Source organism: Chaetura pelagica, unplaced genomic scaffold (genome assembly GCF_000747805.2).
Source record: "Chaetura pelagica isolate M959 unplaced genomic scaffold, ChaPel_1.0 scaffold630, whole genome shotgun sequence".
NCBI classification, from domain to species: domain Eukaryota; kingdom Metazoa; phylum Chordata; class Aves; order Apodiformes; family Apodidae; genus Chaetura; species Chaetura pelagica.
The window spans coordinates 736090-759634 of record NW_009951855.1 but is presented as its reverse complement, the minus strand read 5'-3'; the positions used below and the strand labels follow the sequence as shown (position 1 = coordinate 759634).

The window sequence follows — 23545 nt, the reverse complement described above, 5'->3', positions numbered from 1 at the left end:
CATATGGACAACGTATTTTGAAAGAGACAAGGTGTATTAAAAGCAAAGTTAACAAAGGAGGAATGCCTTTATATATTTAAAAAAAACCAAACAAATTCACTCTGTATATCTACATTATTCTACATAATTATCTGTTAGAATATTTTGAAGAATGAGTTTAAATTCAAATGTTATGGTGAGTAATATCTTCTCATATTTGTCTAGAACTTTAATTTTATTGAATAGGAAGAGTGACTAAAGCATTTTCCATAATAATAACAATGACAAGGGCCTTATGATGAACTACAATTAACTCAGTGATTCATCAGTCAGCAGCAAAAAAATTCAATGCATCCTGACATTTACAGCATTTGGTTGTGATTAAGTCTTTGAAATGTCACAGAATTTTATTTAATTGACTGTGATTTTTTTAAAGGTAATCACTGCAAAGACTACATTTGTCACCAAAAGAGATAATTGCAGTTGTCACATGACATAGTAGGTGTGTAACTACTGTACCAAACACTTCTGTATACTTACACTGTATAATGAACACTGCATAAATTGATGATTGGAGACAATTCGGAAGTGGATTTTTAAAATGTGCTTTTCAAAGACATCAGTATCAACTATCCTCAAATCTCAACAATCTAAGCAAGCGGTGACAGATAATTGCAAAGCAAAATTAACTGAGTTTGATTAGTGTAACCCCTGAACCATTCTAAAATCCAACCAGAATCTTAATAGACTATTTGTGCAAAACAAGGTGTTTTATTTTTTTCCTTTCCCCTTTTTTCCCCCCATTTTTTCCTGCCCACTCCCCCCCTGTTTTTTGGGGTTTTTTTTTCTAATGTAGGAGACATATCCTGAGCTAACCAGCAATTCACAAGTCTATATTTCTGGCACATAAAGGTCACATCCTATAGGCAAAGTGGAAAATGGTTAGCTGTACTCTTTTAAGGAGATTAAGAATTTTTTCTCTGGCTCAAACTACATTATGAAAGCTCCCTGAGTCTTCCTTGTTATGCCTGTATATAATGGAAAATATTTGTATGCTGTCAATTCTGGAAGTATATATGCAAGAAGACTTGAAGCTATTATATTATTTCATAGTATAAATAGAAACAGTCATTACTCCACCTTGAATACATGTGAAAATAAATGTACAATGATCCTTAATACCTTACAGATCAAAAGATTCTCACTCTTTGTAGGTACAATTCAGTACATGGGATGTCAGTTTCTTTTATTCTCAAAACTATCAGATCCCCTAATGATATTTTTATACCACAATAATCATTATAACTCCTGTTACTTCACAAAAAAAAAAAAAATAATCTTATATCAGCTCTTCTTGATCACTGTCTGTCAATTTTTTTCAGTTTACAGAAATTTGAAAGCCTAGTGTAGAACATCTCTTGCATTGATGTTGATTGCTGTTTACTGTTCTTTATCTGTTTCCTAAGCCCACATTCAGTGCCCATAATGAGTTTCTTAAACTCTCTACAAACAACATGGAGGGTTCTTTACTTCATGTAGCTTTTCCCATTGTCTTTTCAGGCATGTACCACACGAAGGAATTAGTTCCACACTGTCTGGGTGAATATGTGGACAGCAGGTAGAGGAAGATACTAATCTTTTCATTTTAGGATTTTATGCCCAGAAAAGATCAATATTGTGTTTTAAGATGAATACAGAGGAACTATGGAACTAACCATTAGTTAATCTATAATTCTACAGTATAAAGGCAGGCACACTTGTCAAGTCTCTGATGAGGCCACACCTGGAGTACTGTGTACAGCTCTGGAGGCCTCATCACATGAAAAACATGGAGCTGTTGGAGAGGGTCCAAAAGAGCGCTACGAAGATGATCAAAGGGCTAGAGCACCTCTGCTATGAAGACAGGCTGAGCGAGTTGGGGTTGTTAAGGTAGGAGAAGGCTCCAGGGAGACCTTACAGCAGCTTTCCAGTATCTGAAGGGACTACAGGAAAGCTGGGGAGTGTCTTTTCACCAGATAGGACAGTGATAGGACAAGGAGTAATGGTTTTTAAACTGAAAAAGTGAAGATTTCGGTTAGACATAGGGAAGAAATTCTTCACCCTGAGGGTAGTAAGGTGCTAGAAAGGGTTGCCTAGGGAGGCTGTAGAATCCTTCCCACTGGAGGTGTTCAATGCCAGGTTGGATGAGACTTTGTGCAGCCTGGTCTAGTGGGAGGTGTCCCTGCTCACAGGAGGGGGGGTTGAAACCTCATGATCTTTAAGGTCTCTTCCAACCTCCAACCATTCTATGATTCTTTGATTTTATGAAATGAGAGTTTGGGCATTTTAAATCACTTTCCTGTTTTTCTCAGCCTTAAGGCTACCTGCTCTGCCCTTTGACAAATATGGTGATTTAGCCTTTATGTATGTATAGATGTATACTTTATATACAGACACAAAATACATTAATATTAAATATATATAGAAATGTGCAATTTGTTATATCTTTCACCACATATACATCATACAGAATCCTTGTTCTATAAACAGTATTTTACTGTCATCTAATTTATTAATTTATTAATCTAATTTACAGTAATTGATAAATAGCAAGAAAGGTATCAGCAGCATAAATCTGAGAATCATTAACTTACTTCATTAAGCATGTTGAAAGCTTCATTTAAAGCAATGTCCAGCATTCCAATTCCTTTTGCAAAAAGTTTGTCAAGGTGTTCCCTGAAATGCTGAAACATGAACAAGAAGGTTTGAATTGTCAGTATTGTGTTACAATTGATGATTTCTGAATTCTTCTTCAGACCTGTGTCTTAAGCTTAAGTTACTGCACACACAAATACATAAACCAAAATGATTCCTGGTTATTCCCTTTTGACTCCTGAAGTCACACTAAAGTAAGGGCATGTTAAAACAATAATAATGCGATGCTATCACGAGATATGTTTTGGGCTAGTTAATAAAATAATTTTCCTTTGATTTTTTGGGTTTGTGTTTTGTGTTTTTTGTTGGGGTTTTTTGTGGGTTTTTTTGTTTGTTTGGGTTTCTATTGAGGGATATCCATACCCTCTTTTCACTTCATATAATGTTTTTTTGTCAATCATGTCTATCTATTCAGCTGCCAGGTTTTCAGGATCTGCTAAAATAATTCTGAAATGTATCTTTGAAATCGTATATTTTTTTAGGATCCCTCCCTAAAAGAGGGTAGACCCTAATCACTAGGCCACTGCAGTTTAAATGCAGGTTTATCCATGTCAATATAGTATTTAGATTGATAAAGAACTGCTCTACACAAAAAGATAGACAGGGCTAACCATTTGTTAGCTATATTGATGAGCCTTTTAAAACTGCAAACAATGGGTTTAAGTGTGACATTTTATATATATGTTTATTATAAACTATATTTTTCTTTGGAATATATTATTGCTTCATAATTAAACTAGAAATATTTTTGTTTATAAAATCTCTGGACATTTCAGAGACAAGTACTGTGGGATGTACAATGCAGATATATTGTGAAGTCCAAGCAAATGGCATAAACAGATTACCAAAAACTACTAGTAAATGGTATGTTCTCTAGTGCAGAACTCGGTTCATGTGATCTGTCAGAAAAACAAATATATTCTGTTGGCATAGCTATATATACAATGGTTCTGAAAAATACATTGTTGATATATGAAGAAATACAATAAGGACATTTGTCTGATACAAAGTAGTAAACATTAAAAATCTATTTCATGCACTATGAATTTTAACAAATCAATGTTTTCTGCCTCCAGGCTTCAGAATGAACAGATGCTATCAGGTGATTCTGTAAAAGAATAATTAAAATGCATGTGTGCTTTGGTCTTTGTCTGGAGGGGGGTTATGGTTTGATTCTTTTTTTTTCTTTCTTATTTAAACCAATTCCAATTCCATTGCCTTTTTTTTTGTTTTTGTTTTTGTCTTTTTTAAGAATTTCAGCACTTTGTATGTCCACTGGAAAAATCACACAACAACATGCAAATTAATGTTTTTGCTTTGCTTTTTATCATACCAGATGCCCTGGATGTGTGGCATTGACTGGAACCAAGCCAGCACAAAGGCAGCACAAAGAATAGCCTCCTCAGATTGTTCACTCTACATCTAGCTGAGGCTGCTTATTATTGAGCAATCATAATATACTGTTGTACTTTTATAGAAACTGGTTTTTTACCCCCTTAAAGAGTGGTATCTTATCCTTACTTCAAAGAGCATACTATTGTCACAGCTATTAGCTGTCAGCCATCAGAACAGCCATCAGTTCTTTTAAGGAAAATATAGAAGTAAAAATTCCAAATCTCCAAAAAGTAATTGTTTCCTATTTTCACATGTCCAGTAAGTACAGCAATGCCCTGCCAATCATGCTATAGTGTTCCCTCTGCTACTGGAAACGACATTTTTTTAAAGCATTGTAATCTTGGTGTATGAGAAAACCAAATTTTCAACCTAGTGTACCTCTCAACATTTCTCTACAACTTGCCTACATATCACCAGATGCCACCCAATAATCCCTTACAAAAGCACTACAAAGCAGAAAAGTATATTTCAACCCTACTAGTAGTAAAAAAACGTAAACCATCGAAACATCAGTTTAAAGAAAAAGTTATTTTGGAAAGAGGTAACAAACACCTCAATTCCACTTTCTAAAATTTCCAGAAATCAAACAGATCTCGAAAAGCAGGAGTCCCTTCTCTTAGTGAGTTTAAAAGCATCTTCAAATCTTTACATCTTAAATATATCTTTTTAGTAACACATTGCACAAAAAATAACATTAGTTCATCTCAATTTTTCTTTACTGGCCTATTAGAGCCCCTGCAGATCAATACCTGAATTTCTCAGTCTGATTTGGGTATCTGTCCAACCGTGTACACAAATATTCTCATGCAACTGAACGCCTAATTTCCATGTGCAATTACCAGAATGTGCAATATCTAATTGTGGACTCAAATACCTAATTGACATGCATAATCTTGCTAATTCCAAATGCAAATTAGGCACACAATTATGACAATCAGACTTTGATGTCTGATTACAAAATTACAGGGTCAGACCTTAACAGGAGAAATTGTGTTTTATTACAGTGAGGATGCATAGATGTTTTCAGCTATGGAAGTATCTCTGATCCCTTTAGAAGTGACTGAAAAACATGAGCTGGAGAGAGTGAGGATATAAATCCACTTATGCATGTCAGCCAGGACAAGACCTTTGCACATATCTACAAGGGTTCAAACCAGAACATCAGTGATGTGTACATGTGGCACTCTACCCTTGTATGATGCCGATTTTGTCTGTTTATAAACACTATCCACCATTAAAACCAGAAAACCCTAGTGATCCTAACATCTGATAATAATCCCTGTTTGAAAATCAAAAAGGTTCTCTCCTTTGCTTTTTAAACTGTGTAAATTTTGTTAGTAACAAACCAACAATGGACCTAGAATGAGGAAATGGGGTTTTATCCTAGGTACCATTTCAAACATGCTTATTTGAAGGACAACAGGGCATCCAAAGGGCATCTCTTTTTACTGGCCTCTTCTCTTACAGGCTGTTATAATGGCTTCACAAGTTTTGTTCTCTGAGATTATAAAAGCTGGTATTTATAAGCCTTATGAAGAATTTTTGCATTCTAGAAGTGAGCAGAACCTGGTCGTGCTCCTAACAAACAAGAGAAAGTCCCACGTCAGCACAACAGTCAGAAATTTTTTGGCCTCCATTACAAGAATATGAGGATATTCCATAATCTTCAAGATTTTACCCTTTTTAAACAAACAAAACAAAAAAACAAAACAAAACAAAACAAAAACAAAGAAAAAAGTACAAAGTACCATCATTTTCATTCCATATCTGTGGCAGCAAACACTTGCTGGATAAGTGCCATAACAGCCATATCATCTCAGACATGTGCAAAGAAGAGCAGACAAGTTGTCAGCTAATATATTCCCTGATGCCTGGCTTGCATGTTTTGGTTTAGCTTCCTTTTACCCTGGCAAACTTTTGCAGAATTTCACTGATGGACTTTTTCACCAGCATGATGACAAAACTAGTCACAATGCTAAGCATGCTTGACTCAGGCTTTAATTGGCACACAGTCTACCAGACTTCTTCAGATGTTTTAATGCATCTTAACATGAGGGCGCCACCTGAAGCCTCAAAAATAGTGCATATCACCCAGTAAGTTCAGCTTGCTATGATTCATAGCAGACTCTTTTTGTGGAAGACCTGAAAGCCTGTTTGCCTTTATATTTTATTTCTCTATTACTGACAAAATGGGAGTACACCGGTAGAGAGTTTACTGTTGTAAACTTCTGACCAAATCAAATCCCCACCTCTTATCTTCCTACTTAGCTAGCTAAACCAGGCTCTTGGGTTTTTATTGTTCTTCTATTTTAGGTCTGTTAGGGCTTCTGAATCAGTTAATTGAGTTAATTCAGTTAATTTACTTCCCTTTTATAGAGTTTTCACCATTTTTATTAAAAATGAACAAATTTTTTATTTTCTTCTTGTTCAGCCAATATGCTACACAGTAGCCCCAGAAGCCTGTACAGATACATTTTATTATAGCTCACTTGTGATTACCAATAATAAGGTACCATTCATGGTGAGTAAGAATATATGAATTAGATTAAGTTACAGGACCATAGATTCAAGCCTAAGCTTGCATTAATAAATCCTTTTTCACTGATTACAGAGAAGGGAGTAACAGTTCACAAATGGTACATGCAGCAGTTATACAGTTACAATGAAAAACTGTATTTGCTATTTATTGTCTGACAAGGGTGAGCTTCCTACACAAAGCACTGTTAATGGGTACAACATTCCTCCAGACTTCTCTGTCAGTTTTAGTGTGCGTCTTTGATACTTCTAGCATTAGTTCCCATACTCATCCATGAATGCTGTAACTCCAAATGCTCCTGAGATGTACTTGGCAAAGATTTATCACATTTCTGAGATTAACTACATTAGCATATAAACTAATTAGAAACAAACAAACAAAATCAATCAGAAGGTATATGTGTGAGGTGTGAGACTGATGTGTCACAGGGAAGTTTACTCACATGTAGCAGCAGTTGATAAATTTGAACTCACATCTGCAAACACATTTAAGCATCATCCCATTTAAAACCCGTCACCAGGACAATTACAGGTTAGCTTGCTGGTGATGATTATCCAACCACTTGTGTTCCCTAGCATCTTGTGTTGGTAGACTGGATTTATTTTTTAAGAAAAACAATCCTAAGATAATGATGAACAAAGAGCTGAAGATTCAATATTCTCAGATTAAACACAAATTTTTATAAGTAAATTTGTTGCCTGGGGCTGCAATAGAAAACTTCAGACTAAATTTCAGTGGTCCGGAGCTAGCTGAAATTGTTGGATGTCTATAATGACTACTCAGATTTTTGAAAAATAGATTTCACTGAGACTTTATATTTTCTGTTTTGTTTGTTTTGGTTTTTTTTTAACACCTAAGCAATACAGTCACTGATCTTTTCTTGGAGATCTGACAGAGGTGGATAGATAAATATACACCTTACTAATTTGCTTAAATAAAATTCAATATGCAAAACTTGCATATTCACTCAGCTTCATTGGTGAATCTGTCTTCTGGCTATTTAATTTCTGGTAATTGCATACAAAAATAAAAGCTTATTGGAAGTTATACACTACATCTGTCTCATTTTGTCATTCTAATTTACGCAGGGGTAAGATCCTGATTTAGTTTGGAGTTACTGTGCCTATCTGTGCATCTAGAAGATGATATATTTCATCTGGAAACATTTACAGAGAAATGTCCTCAACCTATATATAGTACATTAAAACAGCATATTAAAGAGGAATGTATATTGCAACATTGTTACTTTAAATCTGGAGTTACATTAAATCAGATTGTCATCTGATTCCTTTGGGGTAGGTAAATTGTAACACGGAGTTTCTCAAAGATGAAAACCTCTTGGCCCAAGAAAACTAGTATTAAAATATGCAGGTCCACATGTTTGTAATTTGTGGAGAAAGTGCAGACAGTGACAGAATAACGTCTGAACTATTTCCCACTCTTTTTTAAAATTGTGTATAGCAAATTGATACACTTCAAGGTAGCAGCTGTTTAATGCTAAGGCCAAAATATAAATTAGTCTGGTAAAATTCAAATATATGTTACACATTTTATATTGCTAAGGCACATTTAGGATCACAGATTAATTTCAACCTCATTTATGTTACCCGATATGATTACAGATTTAATCTTTGCAATAAACAAAACTCAAAGTAAGCTTTGCAAATTAGGGATAGCTTACAACATTCTGAGAATATGACTTTACATCTAAACTGAACCTTCAATGCAGGTATGTGCCAAATCAAAAATTTTATTACAAATGCTAGGCTATGAAAACTTTTGGAAGTAAGTGGATTCAACTCGATGCCTCCCATATCACATGAAAATATAAATATTTGTTAAAAAAATACAGCATTCGCCTATTTTAAAAATGAAAGCAAAAACACTTTATGTTGAAAGAAACCTAGTACAGGGATGCCTACTTTGTATATTAGTAAAACTGGTGGCCCTTACATTAATATCACTCATATCGTGGTCCTATCTGAAGTTGTATTCTATCAAAACCTGTGGAAATTTCTAAACATTATACTAGTATCTCTTCCTTTATAGATTTTATAGATGTTTCTAGAAGTAAAAAATAAAGTTAAATAAGATACATAACTCAGGACTACATTACTGTTCTTACAACAGGTACGGAACAGGTTTAGATGTTTAGAATCATTACTTCTTTCACTGTATTTTCACTCTTAAGGAAAAACACTACTCTATCAACATGCTGGATATTCAGGACTGAACACCTTTTTCTCCAACATTTGTTCCTTCCCTGTAATGAAAATGCATTAATACATTAAACATTTCATTCCATTAAACTTATTTGGTGTCCTTTAAAAATCTACTGCAATGCATTTAGAGAGATGTGTATCACTGCTTTAATCAAGGAGTGATTTTGAACAAATAACCCCTACAGGTGTGATGACCCAATCACTGTGAAATCTGTACCAATCTTCAAAACACATATTTGCCTAAGATGAAAGTTGCAAAGGTAAAAGTACTCCTGACTCGTGTTCTTTCCTAACTGCTCCCTTTACTTAACAAAACAATGCAGGTTCTTGGGCTATTATATCACATAAATGAACGAGATAATCTAACTTTTCACCCCTTACTAAAATGGCTGTGAGAAGAGAAACCTAAAATATTAACTACAGAGGTAGGGGAAGTGACACTTTTAAATAAAGATGCAACTGGAATATGGCTTGCACAGTGTAGAGGAAATGAATGCAGCTTCATGAATAATAACTGGGTCGTCATTCAAACAGAAGTGCAGCTTCCTAGCTCTGTAAGCACTTTGCACAGATTTACTCTAGTGTCACCAAGGGGTGGGGCAGGAAAGTGAGCTTTAAATAATATCTTTCCTGACACTTGGAACTGAAAACTGTGCCACATTACTCAAGGGAAAGTGTTACCACAGACTTGATATAAGAGGGTTACAATGCTTTAACTGCTTTTCATACTTTAATAAGTGTGGTTGTTTGTTTTGTTTTGGGGGTTTTTTTTATTTATTTATTTTATTTTAGGGAACTAGTTCCCACACTGTGGTCCAGAAAATAATAGCAAGTGATCTAGAGCCAAGGGTGGAACTAACACTGTGTTTACAATACTGTTTTCCTCCCAAAACCAGAAGAGATACTTTTGAACACACTGTTTCACTGAAAAAATATGTAAACCAGACACCAGACAGATCCCTCTCCACCCTCTCCCCCTCCTTCCCCAAGACTAAGCGGATTTTTTGAAAGTCTGGTTCTCTGGAAGCCTGTTACATTCCCTTCACATTACTGAGAAGAATTTCTGTAACCCATTCCTGAATGTGGAAGAGCATGTTCATTTGCTACCTGTAATCCCATTGAATGTTCAGCACCAACACCATCAAGAAGCAGTAATTTCCAAGGCTGCTCAAAAACCCTAAGGCTGAAGCAGTTTCCTGTAGCCTAACAAAAATAAAACAACACCTTATGCTCCGTTCCCTGAAGATGCTCCTGGGTTTCATTTTACCTGGACAACATGGGCATGGGAACAGACTAGGCTCTGGCTGTAGGCCAATTGCCTGAGGCAGCTGATTGCTGTCAATGACAAACCAGCTCTTTTACTTATGCATGCATCTTAGAATGCTGGGCAGGTGCTGCAGGTGCTGCAGCTGTGCAAGAAGTCAGGATGAGCAGGGCAGTGACTGTGCTACTAGAAGGGAATTCTCTCAGCAGAAGCAAACAACACACTCAGCTCTCCCCTGAAAAAAAAAAAAAAAAAAAAGAGGATCTGATCTCCCTTAGTCCAGACCTGACTCATCTGCTCCAAGTTAGTATAATTTAACTCCATTTATTTTGCTGAGAAGTTGGTTTGCCCTTTAGCTCACTACAAATGAATTTCAAGTGACAAGGACAGAAGATCATCTAGACCATCTTCTTCTATTTCTTTGCGTTTTTTTTCAAGTTTAGAGATTAAAGAAAGCTCAATTCAAAGAAAGTGAAGGGGTTTTGAGGTCGCTAGGTAATTTTGCCATGTCAGTATATTCAAATCACAAAATATCAGATCTTACAATAGCAGATAATTCAGAAAGTAGTTGGTAACTATGAATTCCAAAGCATGGTAATTGAATCACCTACACAGGATTGAGGGGCTGTCCATCTCCTAAACAGCATTTGCTTCATATTCTGAGCTATAATTGGGACAATGGCATTTTTGTGCATTCCAGTGTTCAGGCAAATAGATTTTTAACTTAATTACATAAACTAGAAAAACAGTAATAATACACAAATTCACAGAAGTGGGCAAAAAAATGAAGACTGACAAACTCATAGTATATAAAATTACATGGAACTATTACATGCTACATATCAAGTTTATTCTCTAGTTCTGGACTTTCAAGGATGGATCAAGAACTAGCTCAATAATATGAAAAACTGGTAAAAGAGGTAATTTTTAGTTATTCTCCAAAACCTTGGATGTATTATACAACTTATAGGCAAAAAAAAAAAAAAAAAAAAAAAGCACAAAGTGATTCCAGAAAAAAAAAATAAATATTTAACTAGAAATTATATTGAAGCTTACTCTGAAGAACAAAATATGAAAATGTACTTAGCTATTTTGAATAACTGAGCACTCTTCATAAAATCTGAGCATCATCTGGGTGGCATAAAAACTTTTTGATCAATTAAATTAAAACATATCTGACATTAAGTAACATATGGGTGTGTGGTAATCTGCAGTTTGATCAGTTACAGAGTGATGGAAAGGTTAACAGTGGGATTAATTCCAGACAGTACATCTGGGCACTATATTTGGTTTTAAGTCTAGAACTTGCACAGCTTTCATATGACTCATTAGATGTACCCACAATAAAGTGCTCATTTAGAAAACTGCATCACAGTTCATCAATAAGGGTCTTCTACACAAAATTATTAGAAACAGTTCATGTAATTCCACATAGCAACCAAATTATATTCAGATAATCTCATAATCAACAGTGGGGAATCTCAAGTACTTTGAGGAACCATGAAGAATAATACCTGTAGAATGTACGTAGGTGTGTAAAAGCAGGTAAAATGCAAATAACCCTTGTGAATGATACAATGGAGTAAAGTTCAGCATAATAAGACCAAAATAATTTTGTCTTGGTATATGTCAAAAGACTTAACATCAACACACTGAAAAAACATAGCACTTCTGCTTCCTGTAATACCTCACCGACTCCTTCAGAAAAAATGACCTACCATGCTGAATGTTAAGTGCTCACCTGAAAGTCTTCTGATTTGCCTTTAGTAAAATGAGAGAAGTATTTAAAGATGCAAGACTGCTGCTCTCTCAAGCCATATGGAAGACTCATTGTAGGTGGACAAGTCACTTTAAGAAGAGAGGAATCTTTACCAGGGAGGAAGTTCTATAATAACACAAGTGGCTTACTTTAACAGTCCTTTTCCCCAACCAGAAGCAAAGGACTTTTTAACTACCTGATTTCATAACTTTAAATGACATGAACAATCTTACCTTACCCTTGTAAGAAGTGTGAAGGAGTAATGCTTGCACAAAGCAGCTACATTTGGATGGCAGGCAATAAACCAAACTTCAAACTACAGATTCATACTTCAATCTCCCTTCAAGTAAAATTTTCACTGAAATAACTTTAATAATTTATGCAATAAATCCTACTGCCAGTAGGATTTAATTAATTTTAACACTTTCACAGAACTTTCTTGAATTAATGCATTATTATATTGATACACCTGTTTGGAACGTAAGATTTTTTCATTCATATAGTATTATATTTGTTTTCATTTATTTTGAGATTTTTGTTTCAACTTTAGTGTTAGTTTGACTTAAGAACGTAATTTCTTCCTCAGTCATTTTTGGTAACAGAATGATAGGTCAATTTAAAGCAACTGAAATATTTCACTTAAAATAATTACTAAATTTTATTAACAGTATATCTATATATAATTCTGTACTCCTTTAAGTTTATTCAATCAAATTGACTAGGAGGCTATTTCTTTTTCTTCCTACGGAATCACATAAGACTGTATTGAAATGGCATAAGGAGAATAATAAATTCTAATAAAGGAATCATTGTACTAGGAAAAGGTCATTGTGTTACATTGTTACACGTGGCATCCTATCTCTCTCCTGTTTTGTTACTTTCATTCCTTACCTCTTTGTTGGCTCTGTCTGCTTGAACTAATGTTCCATTCAGACATGGCTCTACATAATGAAGTTCTTCATTATACTACAGAGAGAAATAAAAAGTAGGATGAAAAATTTAATTAAAAGCTTTGAATGATACAGTTTAATTTAATAGTTCAGAACTACAGTGAAACACACACAAAGAAAGAACAAAAGGATTTGGTTAATTTTTTAACTAGCTGTATTTTTTTTTCTTTTTAAATGATTCTTAATGTTTCAGAGGTTTATACTTCGAAAAAGGAGTATTTAATGGAAAGAATGCCAACATTCAGGTGGAGTTAATGGCTATTATAGACATTAGCTGGCATAAATACCCTCAAGTTGAAATCCCGATAGTATTAATAAGTTATATTTGGTACATCACAGTCACAACTTCAAATTCTTTGCTACATATAAAAAAAACAAACCCTGAAAACTATTTGATACAGTGGCTAATATTTTGAAAACTTAATAGTGAAACAACTGCACCAAAAAGTCTCTAAGCTTCAGTTAAGCCTGGATGCTGCTGACATGATTCAGAATTTCAGTCAAGCAGGAAGCTGTGACGCATCTTTAAGGATCTGCTTATCTTGCAAGCTGTGACACATCTTTAAGGATCTATCTGCTTATCTTGCAAGGTGTAAGTACATTAGATAGCCCAGTCCTATTTTCAGAAGCATCTTAAGCATGAACAGAAACTCTCATCTGCAGTCAGTAGATGTTGCAGAGGAGGTTCCAGGGAGGTCTTATAGCAGCTTTCCAGTAGCTGAAGGGTAACATATAATCTCACTCAAACATTTGTCTATAGATAATAACTATACAGGATTTTCAGTGCTTTCACACCAAGAAGCCCCTTGTGTAGGCTTTGTTGTCTAGTGTTTTGATCACTAAAAAATCCCCTCCAGTCTTGACAAATACTATTTACCCTGCTGGCACTTGCTCAGCGCAATGCTTCAGAAGTAACTTTTGCTGATCATTTAGATCACAGTAACCCTGTGATCTGTGCATGCTCACTATGTCTTCCCCTAACATACCAAATTTTTTAAGGAGTTAATAATCCAGCCCAGGTCTATCTACACCATTCCTCACTGAAACATTCACTAGCTTCTTCACATCACTGGTCTCTGTTACCAGTTTGCTACATTTTCAAGCAAAGAAATGTTGTTTCCTTTATATTATTATTTTTCTTGTCGTGTGAGACAGCAAGGACTATACTGTGACAATTAGTCCAAGAGAACTCCTCAAAAACTCCTCTTCCAAGATAACTTCAAGGTGACAGGACAGCACTATCCACTCACTGTCATTCCTGTCACGGCCTCCTTGCTTTCCCGTGTTTCTGCAGTACCTCTTTCAATGCAGTGAATAATTTCAGCTTCATAACTGCATAGTAACTAAACCACTAGTGTCCTAATGAAATTAAACAGCTGAGCTGGTAAGTTGTTACCCATTTTCAGTTGTTAATTCTACAAATAAACACATACTCATCCTGAAAGAGGAGAGGAAAGGATCTTGAGATGAAAAATTGACCTCAGACAAATGCTATATTTACCACAGTAGTTACATGTCTTTCTAAATATTAAGAATTCCTTTTACTAACCAAAGTACATACTAGGTGTAAGCAGGAGAGCTGCAGTGGCAGCCTCTGAGGGCACGGGCAGCAAACTGCCCCGCATCAGTCACAGCCTGTCCCAGCCAGTTCCGGCACCGACTTGAGCAACCTGGAAGGCTCCAAAACGGCAACAACAAACCCAAGGAGGTTACAGCATCCTCAGGCAGGCAGGCGTAACGAAGGAGCCATCAGGGGCTGAAAGCACGTAGAAATCCAGCTGGAAAAGTGTTCTTCTGAAAGGGGTGCAATTCTGAACACCCTGCTGACCCACAGCTGGGCAGGGACAGCCCTGAGGGACTGGGGCCTTGGGCAGCCAAGGGTGAAGGGAGGTGTGACCCAAGGAGCTGCGGCCCGGGGGTGACCCACGCCAAGGGGAAAAGTAAAAGGCAGCAGAGGAAAAGCAGTACGCTGTGAAGAGTAGCAGTAAGAAACAAGCACAGAGCTGCTGGCAGAAACCTACGTAGGATCTCGACCTCCCACCCCACCCAGCACCTCACTCAGGGGAGGGAAGGGATTGAAACCAGCAGGTAAAGTTTGCTGAGGGTAAGGTGCCAGCAGGGAAGGTACTAGACACAAGCTGAGCTTGGTCAAGGGGGAAGAGATGTTTAACTGGGTGTTTCTTTCCTCTTCTCATTAGCCAAATCAGTGATTAGACATTTGTGTTAATTGGCAATAAGTTACATTAAAAATCTGTGACCCCATGCTGTTTTATGAACAGCTCAGTTAATTTTCAATTAAATTTTAAATTGGAAAAGAATTACATTCAGAGATTTCATTCTTGCTTTTTTTGAAGTATTTACACAGTAATTCTGCTGTATTACACCCTGGATTTTAGCTACATGTTTGTATCTTTTGTTATAGATAAGCCGTTTGGTTTTCCCAAAATACAAATTTTCTTTTTTTTTTCTTTTTTTTTATTCACTGTAACTGTCACAACTACTGATAAACAGAGATTATACACCAAAAAATATCTGGTCAAGTATCTTAATAATTACTTTGTAGAAACATTCCTAAAATTTACCAAAGTTATTTCGATTAGAGTTAATTTTTTGAAGGACAGTAAACCTTTTTTTGATACAGTATGTAATTATGTCTTTCTACTGTGTGAGTTTCTACTAATTACACAATTATCATGCAAGGAAATTGATAAAAATGTTATTGTGAACTTACGGCTATCTATCTGTTAAAATTACAGTAAATGCACACATATAGTAAATGCAAACATACATAGAATCACAGAATGGTTTGGATTGGAAGGGACTTTAAAGATCATCTCATTACGACCCCTCTGCATAGGCAGGGACACCTTCCACTAGACCAGATTGCTCTAAGCCCCATCCAACCTGGCCTTGAATATACTTCACTCTTACTGCAATCTCAGCATTTGGTACAGGTGTCTGTAGGGTAATTTATTTTAGTACACAAAGAGCACTTGCCTAGTAACAAAAAAGGCCAAAATTCTCCTAACATTTAAGAGTTTGAAGACATTGTTACTATTTATAAAGTATTAGCAAAATATTATCAACAAAGCAGAATTTAAAAAGCCACCAATTCCTCCTCCCTCTCCCCCAGCCCAAGCATTGTCTCAATGCCAGTTTTGGACTTTTTAAAGCCATCTTACTTACATGATTAATCCTATTACTTTTAAATACTGTAAAAATATCCTCTTTTCATAGATAAGACATACCAGTAACATGGAAATCTAACTACCATACACGAGTAACAAGAACTACTGATGATCTAATTTATCACTGAGCTCTGCACATACATTTCAGATTCACACTGAGGAAGCGTGAACTGTGGGAGCTGTGCTGGCCTTTTATGCCTTTGAAGCTTCAACAAAGGTAAGATTTGGTTCTATTCTGGGGATAAATTTTTTAGCAGGGTCTGGTAGGAGAGGAAGAGGGGTAATGGTTTTAAACTAAAAAAGGGTAAATTCAGACTAGATATAAAGAAGAAAGATTTTACAATTAGGGTGGTGAAACACAGGAACAGGTTGCACAGAAAAGTGGCAGATGCCCCATCCCCAGAAACATTCCAGATCACGTTGGACGAGCCTCTGAGCAACATGATCTGTCCCTGCTCATTGCAGGGGGGTTGGACTTCGTGTTCTTTAAAGGTCCCTTTGAACCCAAACTATTCTATTATTAATTCTTACATATTAACCATTTGCAATTTGCACTGTACTGAAAAAGCTGAGGGGGAGGGAAAGAAACAGGGAGGAAGAGACACCATGATAACAAGGGTAGGGGGACACACCTCAAAGTTAAAAATTAAAGGTAATGCAGAAAGTTTAGGCAAACTACAAAACAGACTACTATATTTGGAACTATCAAACTCAAGACAATATGTGCAAGGGGTTTCAGATTGCAACTCATATAAAAACACTTTGAAAACACTATCACATAAGAAAAATCAGTGTTTGTCCAGTTGGTTCAGATGTCATCTTATATCCACCACCTGACTGCAACATTTTTCAACTGTACTGTTTGATGTAAAACACGACAGATAACAACAATTATGGAAGGAAAAAAGGAAGAAAAATCCCGAGACACTCACAGCAATTATATTGAAGAAGTCATCATCTCCAAGGGTATCCAAAATAGATGAAACTGTCTGTTTTGCAATAGTCAATCGAAGCCCTTTCATACTGCCACTAACATCTACTAAAATTACCACATCTTTTGGAGAAGTTGCTGCCTGGATGTACCTAAGACAAAAGACAAAACATCTTATTCCTTTAAACACTCAACTTTTCTTCCTTTCAAATCTCTGATAGTCATCTATTGCCTACCACTTTCTATTTCTGCAGTCAAATGCAATGACTCCATTTTCATCAGGTTCCCATTTAATTCCTGTTTAAAAAACGAAATAAAAATATTAAAACATTTTCACAGAACCTGTTCAAAGTATATTTATGGCACTGGGACAAAGTAGTATTTAATGGACTTTCATATTGATATGTGTTTAAAGATAAAACTTCAAAGGTAACAACATATTTTAAACTGTTTCTATAGAAATAACAGAAGTTATCTAATTTCATTTTATTACAAGTGATGTGAAAGTAACCTTTAAAACAAGCTTTTGAAGTCTTTATATGTAAAGAGGTCAGGTAAGTGGAAGTCTAAGTACAGGACAACAAATTAGAATTGTCTTACTGTATTCATCAATAGACCACAATAACTAATTTCAGTACTATATGAAGGGTCTAATCCTTTTGCCCTCCTTTCTCCACAGTCTGTTTAGAAGTTGTTTTTCATACATCTGTATAGGTATAGCAGAATAGTAATGACTAGGAGTTATTCTGGGAGCTTCACTTCCAAATGCAAATTGGTAAAAAAAACCACAAAAACTCAGAATGTAAATGTTGAATAGAAATATCCCTCTCCAAAAACTGGGTAAAGTAAAATCAAACCTCAAGTTACTGTTAAAGTGTGACCATACTCAATGAAATTTTGCAGCCATACCATTCCTGTATTTTAAGTAAGAACCTGTAATCTTCTTACCTGGATATTGTCTGAAAAATCCTTTTGCACTTCCAAAGTATTGCCAGATGAGAGAAGGATCACGATCAAAGTTATCCACAAACACCTTATTTAAAGATTCTGACCAATACACTCCATTTACAATGGCTGGATCTGGGGGAAAATAAAAACAGAGAAAAGTGATTTTCCCTAAATACAGTCCCTTGAACTCTACCATCATCAGTGTGTTCAGTACCCAAAAATTTAGTCACTGCAAAATTCTGCAGAATATATTTTTGTTTCCTTTGTCAATTAAGTGATTCAAAATAAACTATACACTTAAATACAGAAGAGATACTAGATAAATTTTTTAGATACGTTATAATTGCTCATTAGACCACCTATCTGGAACCACTGTATCACATGTTCTGGAGAACATAAGGGAGTCCATCTAGTAACAGACTGTTTGGTCAGCTACTTTCCCTAAATGCATGGAATGTCTTATTGTAACATGTTATACATTTAGTTTTTTAATTTGCAAGTTGGCAAGGCCATTTTCACTGTATCTGGAAGTTTATGTATGGGAACACAAAGTGAAATACCTTTTATTTCACACTTCACTGAATTATGATATACATACAAATACAAAATCTCATGACAAATAACAATTTTTATTTCGAAAACAGTGGACACAGATTTCACAACAATTACCTCATTACTTTTGATTCCCATAGAAAGAGAAATACAAAGCATATCCTTGATTTTGAAAATAAACTATTTCTGTTTAAAACATTCCCATATACCAAGTTGCTAAAGACCCAGGCTGCCCAAGTATGTTTTTACTCTAATTTGGTTAGATAGCAGGAAATAATCAATAAATCATAAATAAACTAACATCTCTTTAAAATCTTGAAACTGTGAATTTTTAAAGAAGAGAAACAATTAAGTTATAAAATATTCTCAATTCAATCTGTATGTGAAGTCAGCAGTACAGAAAGGAAAAAAATGGAACTAAAATCACAGATGTATCATTTCATGTGTACAAGTGTGCATACATGAATACACAGTAAGATTTGATCAAACATTTCAAAAAGTACTCCCATTAGCTTGCAAAATAATGTTGCTGCGGTGATTTCAGAAAACTGCTTAGCATGTATTTTAATGGAGTGGAAAAGAAGGTGAATTGACATCTTTCCTTACATTCATTAAGAAAAACAGCAGAAAAAGGAAAGTGTCTCAGCTACAAATCTTTGAATGTTATTTTCATCTAAATATTTAGGTTTACATAGAGGGACTGCTGAAAACGCAAGGTCAACAAATAGATTATGTTTTTAAAACATGTCTAATATAGTTACTTTCTTTTTTCTCTAGAAGATGAAACATACATTTAAAATCTGTTCAGACAGACACATATCAAACAAAGCAATGTCAATAGTCCTATGGTTCTACTTCAGTCTTGCCTAGCTGGCAAAATCCATTGTCCAGGATTCTGCCTTTACTTCAATAAAGGTCTGTGATTAAGACATCACTATATAGCTTTCAAGACTGACTACCGTGGAATCTATGACCATTTTGTAAAAATATGTGCCTGTTTCAGTGCCCCAAAATTTTGATCCATTGTTCAGCATTTAGACATTACATGAGAAGTGAAGCACAAAAATAAGAATCCTTGGTCCAGCAGAAATTCTGTTCCTATACACAGGTTCTGAATCACTAGAAAGCATAGTGGCATTATTGACTCAGCATTACAATATTGAGATTAAGATAAGGTGACAAGCTTAAGCCAGCTTTGAAGAAAGCCAACAAAGTTCAGAGGGTTGATTTTGGTTTCTTGGTTTTTTTCCTTGGAAGTGTTGTTAGAAAGAAAAAAAAAAACAAACCAACAACTTTTCCTCAGCCTTTAGAGGACAACAGGCTCTTCATATATCATTCAATCATCAGGATCAGTGAAAAGCCACATCAGTCAGACTAAAAATAAATTAAGACAGAATTATTCTAAGTAAACTGTAGAGGTTCTTAGCAACTGACATTCAGATCTGGCTCCAAGACTGCACGTTGCAACTTGGTGTCTTACGGTATCATCAGTTCACCAGATGTGTGTTCTAACATGAGTTCCTCAGGGGTTAATTTTTAATGACCTTTCCTAATGAATCTGTGTTATTGTGCCCCTCAATGCAGTGATAACTTCCTTTAAATTCTACATTCACTCCAGCTATAGAAAGGCATGGGACCACTTCATCTGTCCACCTGTTGAGCTCTAAACTGACAGTGAAATCCTTCCACTTGAAAAAAAACCTATCTATTTGAAAAATGCACAAAGTCACCGTAAAAATTTTCACATTAAAGCTTTCCTACCACCACAGCAGTGAATTACTTTTTTAGCTCATCTATGATGAGCCACTTTACATGTTTATACATCTGTACTACAGATTATAGAGCTCCATGGCAATACAATCAGGAATTTTTCTTTGAGCATGATTGGTTGAGTCTATATTCCACAGTAGGTTGACAACACTAATCACTAATCATCCAAATGCTGATCTCCGTAAACATTAATCCAGTCATTCTGAAACTAAAAGGAAGTTTTTAGCTGAAAGGAGCATTAGGCAGGCATTTTAAATAAGAGGGCACAATTAAAATGTCACCTATGGTGACAGGGTTCCTTCAAAATGAAACCCAGTGACAATTCACTACCTTCCTACACACTGCATATCTACTGTGCTGGCTGTTCTATTTACAATATACCAAATTGCATTTTACACACCAACCATTTTTATTAAAAAGAAAAAAACATATAAGGTCATACTCAAAGAAAAGTGGAGCAGGAAAAAATATATTTACAGTGTAAAAACTGCAACAGGCCTACAGACTTCATGTGGAAATCACATGTGTTTACTGGTTACTGCATTTACAGACAGAAGGATGTCTAACCCAAGCTCCTTGTTCTGAATTTGATGACTGTTATGTGGATGCATCTCTGTCCACGTGCACCATCCTAAATACAACTGAGTTCTTGACCATATATGCTCACTAAAATTTTACAGTCCTGTCTTCTAATATTCCATATATTAAGCTTGTAGTTCTGTGTCACTTCAAATTTTAGTAAATCCACTAAATTACTTGAATTGTCCCCACTACTTCACCTAGAAACAGTATTCTTAAGTTTTTACATTACAGCTGAATGTCATCTGCAAAATAGCTGTAAGTAGTGGTAAATTAATGCTTATGAATATTCAGAAATTTTGGGAGGAGAAAAGGAATGAAAGATAAAGCTCCATATAAATGTGAAATCATTAATGTGATATTATGGAGGTCAAAGACAGTAAGTGTAAATAGCTTCTGCCACAACAGTTGAAATATAATTCCTGCTTTTGCTCCCTGACAGTAACAGCTAAAAATAATTAAAATATTTCCTTTCCCTTGCCTTTCAGATGGGCTGCCTCATAATCATAAGGGGTTTTGCTCCACTGCGGGTTGTGTAGCTAGTTAACTGTTTGTTTACTGACATTTAATATACAACCCACCCTGGGGCAAATAGATACACTGACACCAATCCGAAACATAATTGCCAAAGAGTAAAAATGCATGTAGCAATTAAGCTGCTGTCATAGATATTGCTGATCAGAAGAAATAGGGCTGGAGTCTCAACAGAGGCAACCAAGGTGTGCAGACTACAAGACGTGCAACAGCATGCCAAAGGTTAGCACTATAAGGAAATGCATTTTAATTCACAGAATTCATAAAAATACCTAGAATAGAATAACTCTGTGGAATTAAACTACTACATATGCAACACATTTTGCTTTCTAATTATTCCAGAAAGCTTTATAGAAAATAAGGGAGGCCACTGAGGAATCCAGTGACTATGAAGAAAACACAGAATAGTGCCCTTTCTTGACATACTCTGCATTATTACCCAGAAAAAAAAAAAAAAAAGTTACCAATGATCCTTAGTTTTTTTTCCCCAAAATGGTCTGAAGACCTCAAGGGCAGCCCCTAACATTACAGAGCAGTACTGTCATCCAACAAAGCAGTATGAGCACAACATATAAGACTGAGCACTGAAAAAAGGAATGCAAAATCCAGCACCCTTTTGGCTCAAAGATAGCAATAATATTAGATTTGTTTTGAAGACACTGACAACATATTTAGTCTGGTCATATTTTAAAGAATAACAAAATCACATACTCTGCTGGGACATACACCAACAATCTAATAATTATACTACTCAACACTAATATGAATGCTTTTCAGGGTGGTCCAACATATTCAAGAGCTGGGGCTGGATGCCAATTTTGGCAACTGCCTTTGCTTTTTCTGTCTTTCCCCCTCCCTCTGCCTCCACTGCCTAATGCAGATGCATCAGCTCACAGATCAAAGCATCCGGCCATCTGTAGACACAAAAGAAGGTGTTTGTCCACTTTGCTTCATGTGCTGAGAACCATTCACCAATATCAGAAATCACATTCCCTCCTCATAAGTGTAGGAGGTGGTAAAGACTTCAAGTGTGCAACTGTATTAGAGGCATAATAGTAGGCACTTAGATGTGCTCAGCTTCCAAAATTGCCCTAATAACATTCCCCTCCTCCTTTGAAGTGGAAGCAGAAGTACTGGAGTATGGCCAGATGTGTTCATTTTTACGCTGTTTCATGTGTGGGTTTGGGTTTTTTGGTCATTTTGGTTTTTGTTGTTTCCGTTTTTTTCTTTGTGAACAAGGTGGTCTGAGATTCAACTTCAGTTCATCTGAAAGCCAGAATTACACCTGCAAACTCCTCACTAATGCCGTTCTGGGAGAGAGATTCAGGCTCTAAGAGCCTGCCACCAACTGAATTACTAAAAATTTTCTGCCACAAAACAAGTGTACCTTTGAGGTCATCCACTCAGCTACTAACCTGGTTTGACCCTGGTCAACTTAGCAGATGCAACAGCTAAAAGCAACCAGTGTGTGGGCAGACCTGTGAATCAGTTAGAGTTCTGTGTGTTGTGTCCTGTGCGCTTTGGATTAGTGTTAAATTATTATTTTTCCCTAAGTTGAGTCTGTTCTGCCTGCAACCTTAATCGGTAAAGAACCCTCCTTGCCCTTTGTCTCGACCTATGAGCTTCTAGATGGGCTTTGTCCTCCCCATCCCAGGGTGTGCAGGGATAGGAGTTGAGTGAGTGGCCACAGGGCTGGTTCTTTGCTGTTGTGACAGGCTCAAACCACAACTTTCCATCCCAGGAAGAACCAGAAAACTGCTGCCTTAATAGAGCTGTTACCACAGGAGCCAGGGATATGGAGGAGTTACACCTATCACTAACAGCCTAACAAAACAAGCTTTCTTACCCAAAAATTGCTAAGAGCCCTTTAACTGAGGAGTACTAAAGTTGAAACCCAGTAATCCTGTCAGATGATCACTCCATAAATTAATTACCACAGTTACCAGGATATTTCTGTATTTTCAGAAAAACACACTCATTTCCACATATATGCACATATGAATTTAAGACTATGAAACCTGAAAGATCTGTAAGAAAACACCACATCACAGAACTTTAGAATGCCAGGGTGTGACTGAGAGACAGGGCAAACAACATGAAAAAATGCTGCTAGAAACAGTTTTCCAAGTAGGAAAGGGAACACAAATGCTCAGAACATAGGAATTAACCAAATGGAATAGAGACCCTATATGCACTGCACTTTGATCACAGAAGAAAAATTAGTCTTGAATACTGAAAAAAAAG

The 23545-nt window shown here is 35.9% G+C and overlaps 1 protein-coding gene across 1 annotated transcript in view; it reads right to left on the bottom strand.

Moving 5' to 3' along the window:
• CACNA2D3 (calcium channel, voltage-dependent, alpha 2/delta subunit 3) overlaps positions 1–23545 on the bottom strand; it is a 366879-nt gene that overhangs the window by 187047 nt on the left and 156287 nt on the right. Inside the window, exons 6-10 of the mRNA XM_009993350.1 lie at positions 17867–17998; positions 17155–17215; positions 16920–17070; positions 12741–12815; positions 2613–2702 (exon numbers count right to left, since the gene is read on the bottom strand). Of these exons, the coding sequence (XP_009991652.1) occupies positions 2613–2702; positions 12741–12815; positions 16920–17070; positions 17155–17215; positions 17867–17998 (509 nt within the window). The remainder of the gene's footprint in view (positions 1–2612; positions 2703–12740; positions 12816–16919; positions 17071–17154; positions 17216–17866; positions 17999–23545) is intronic.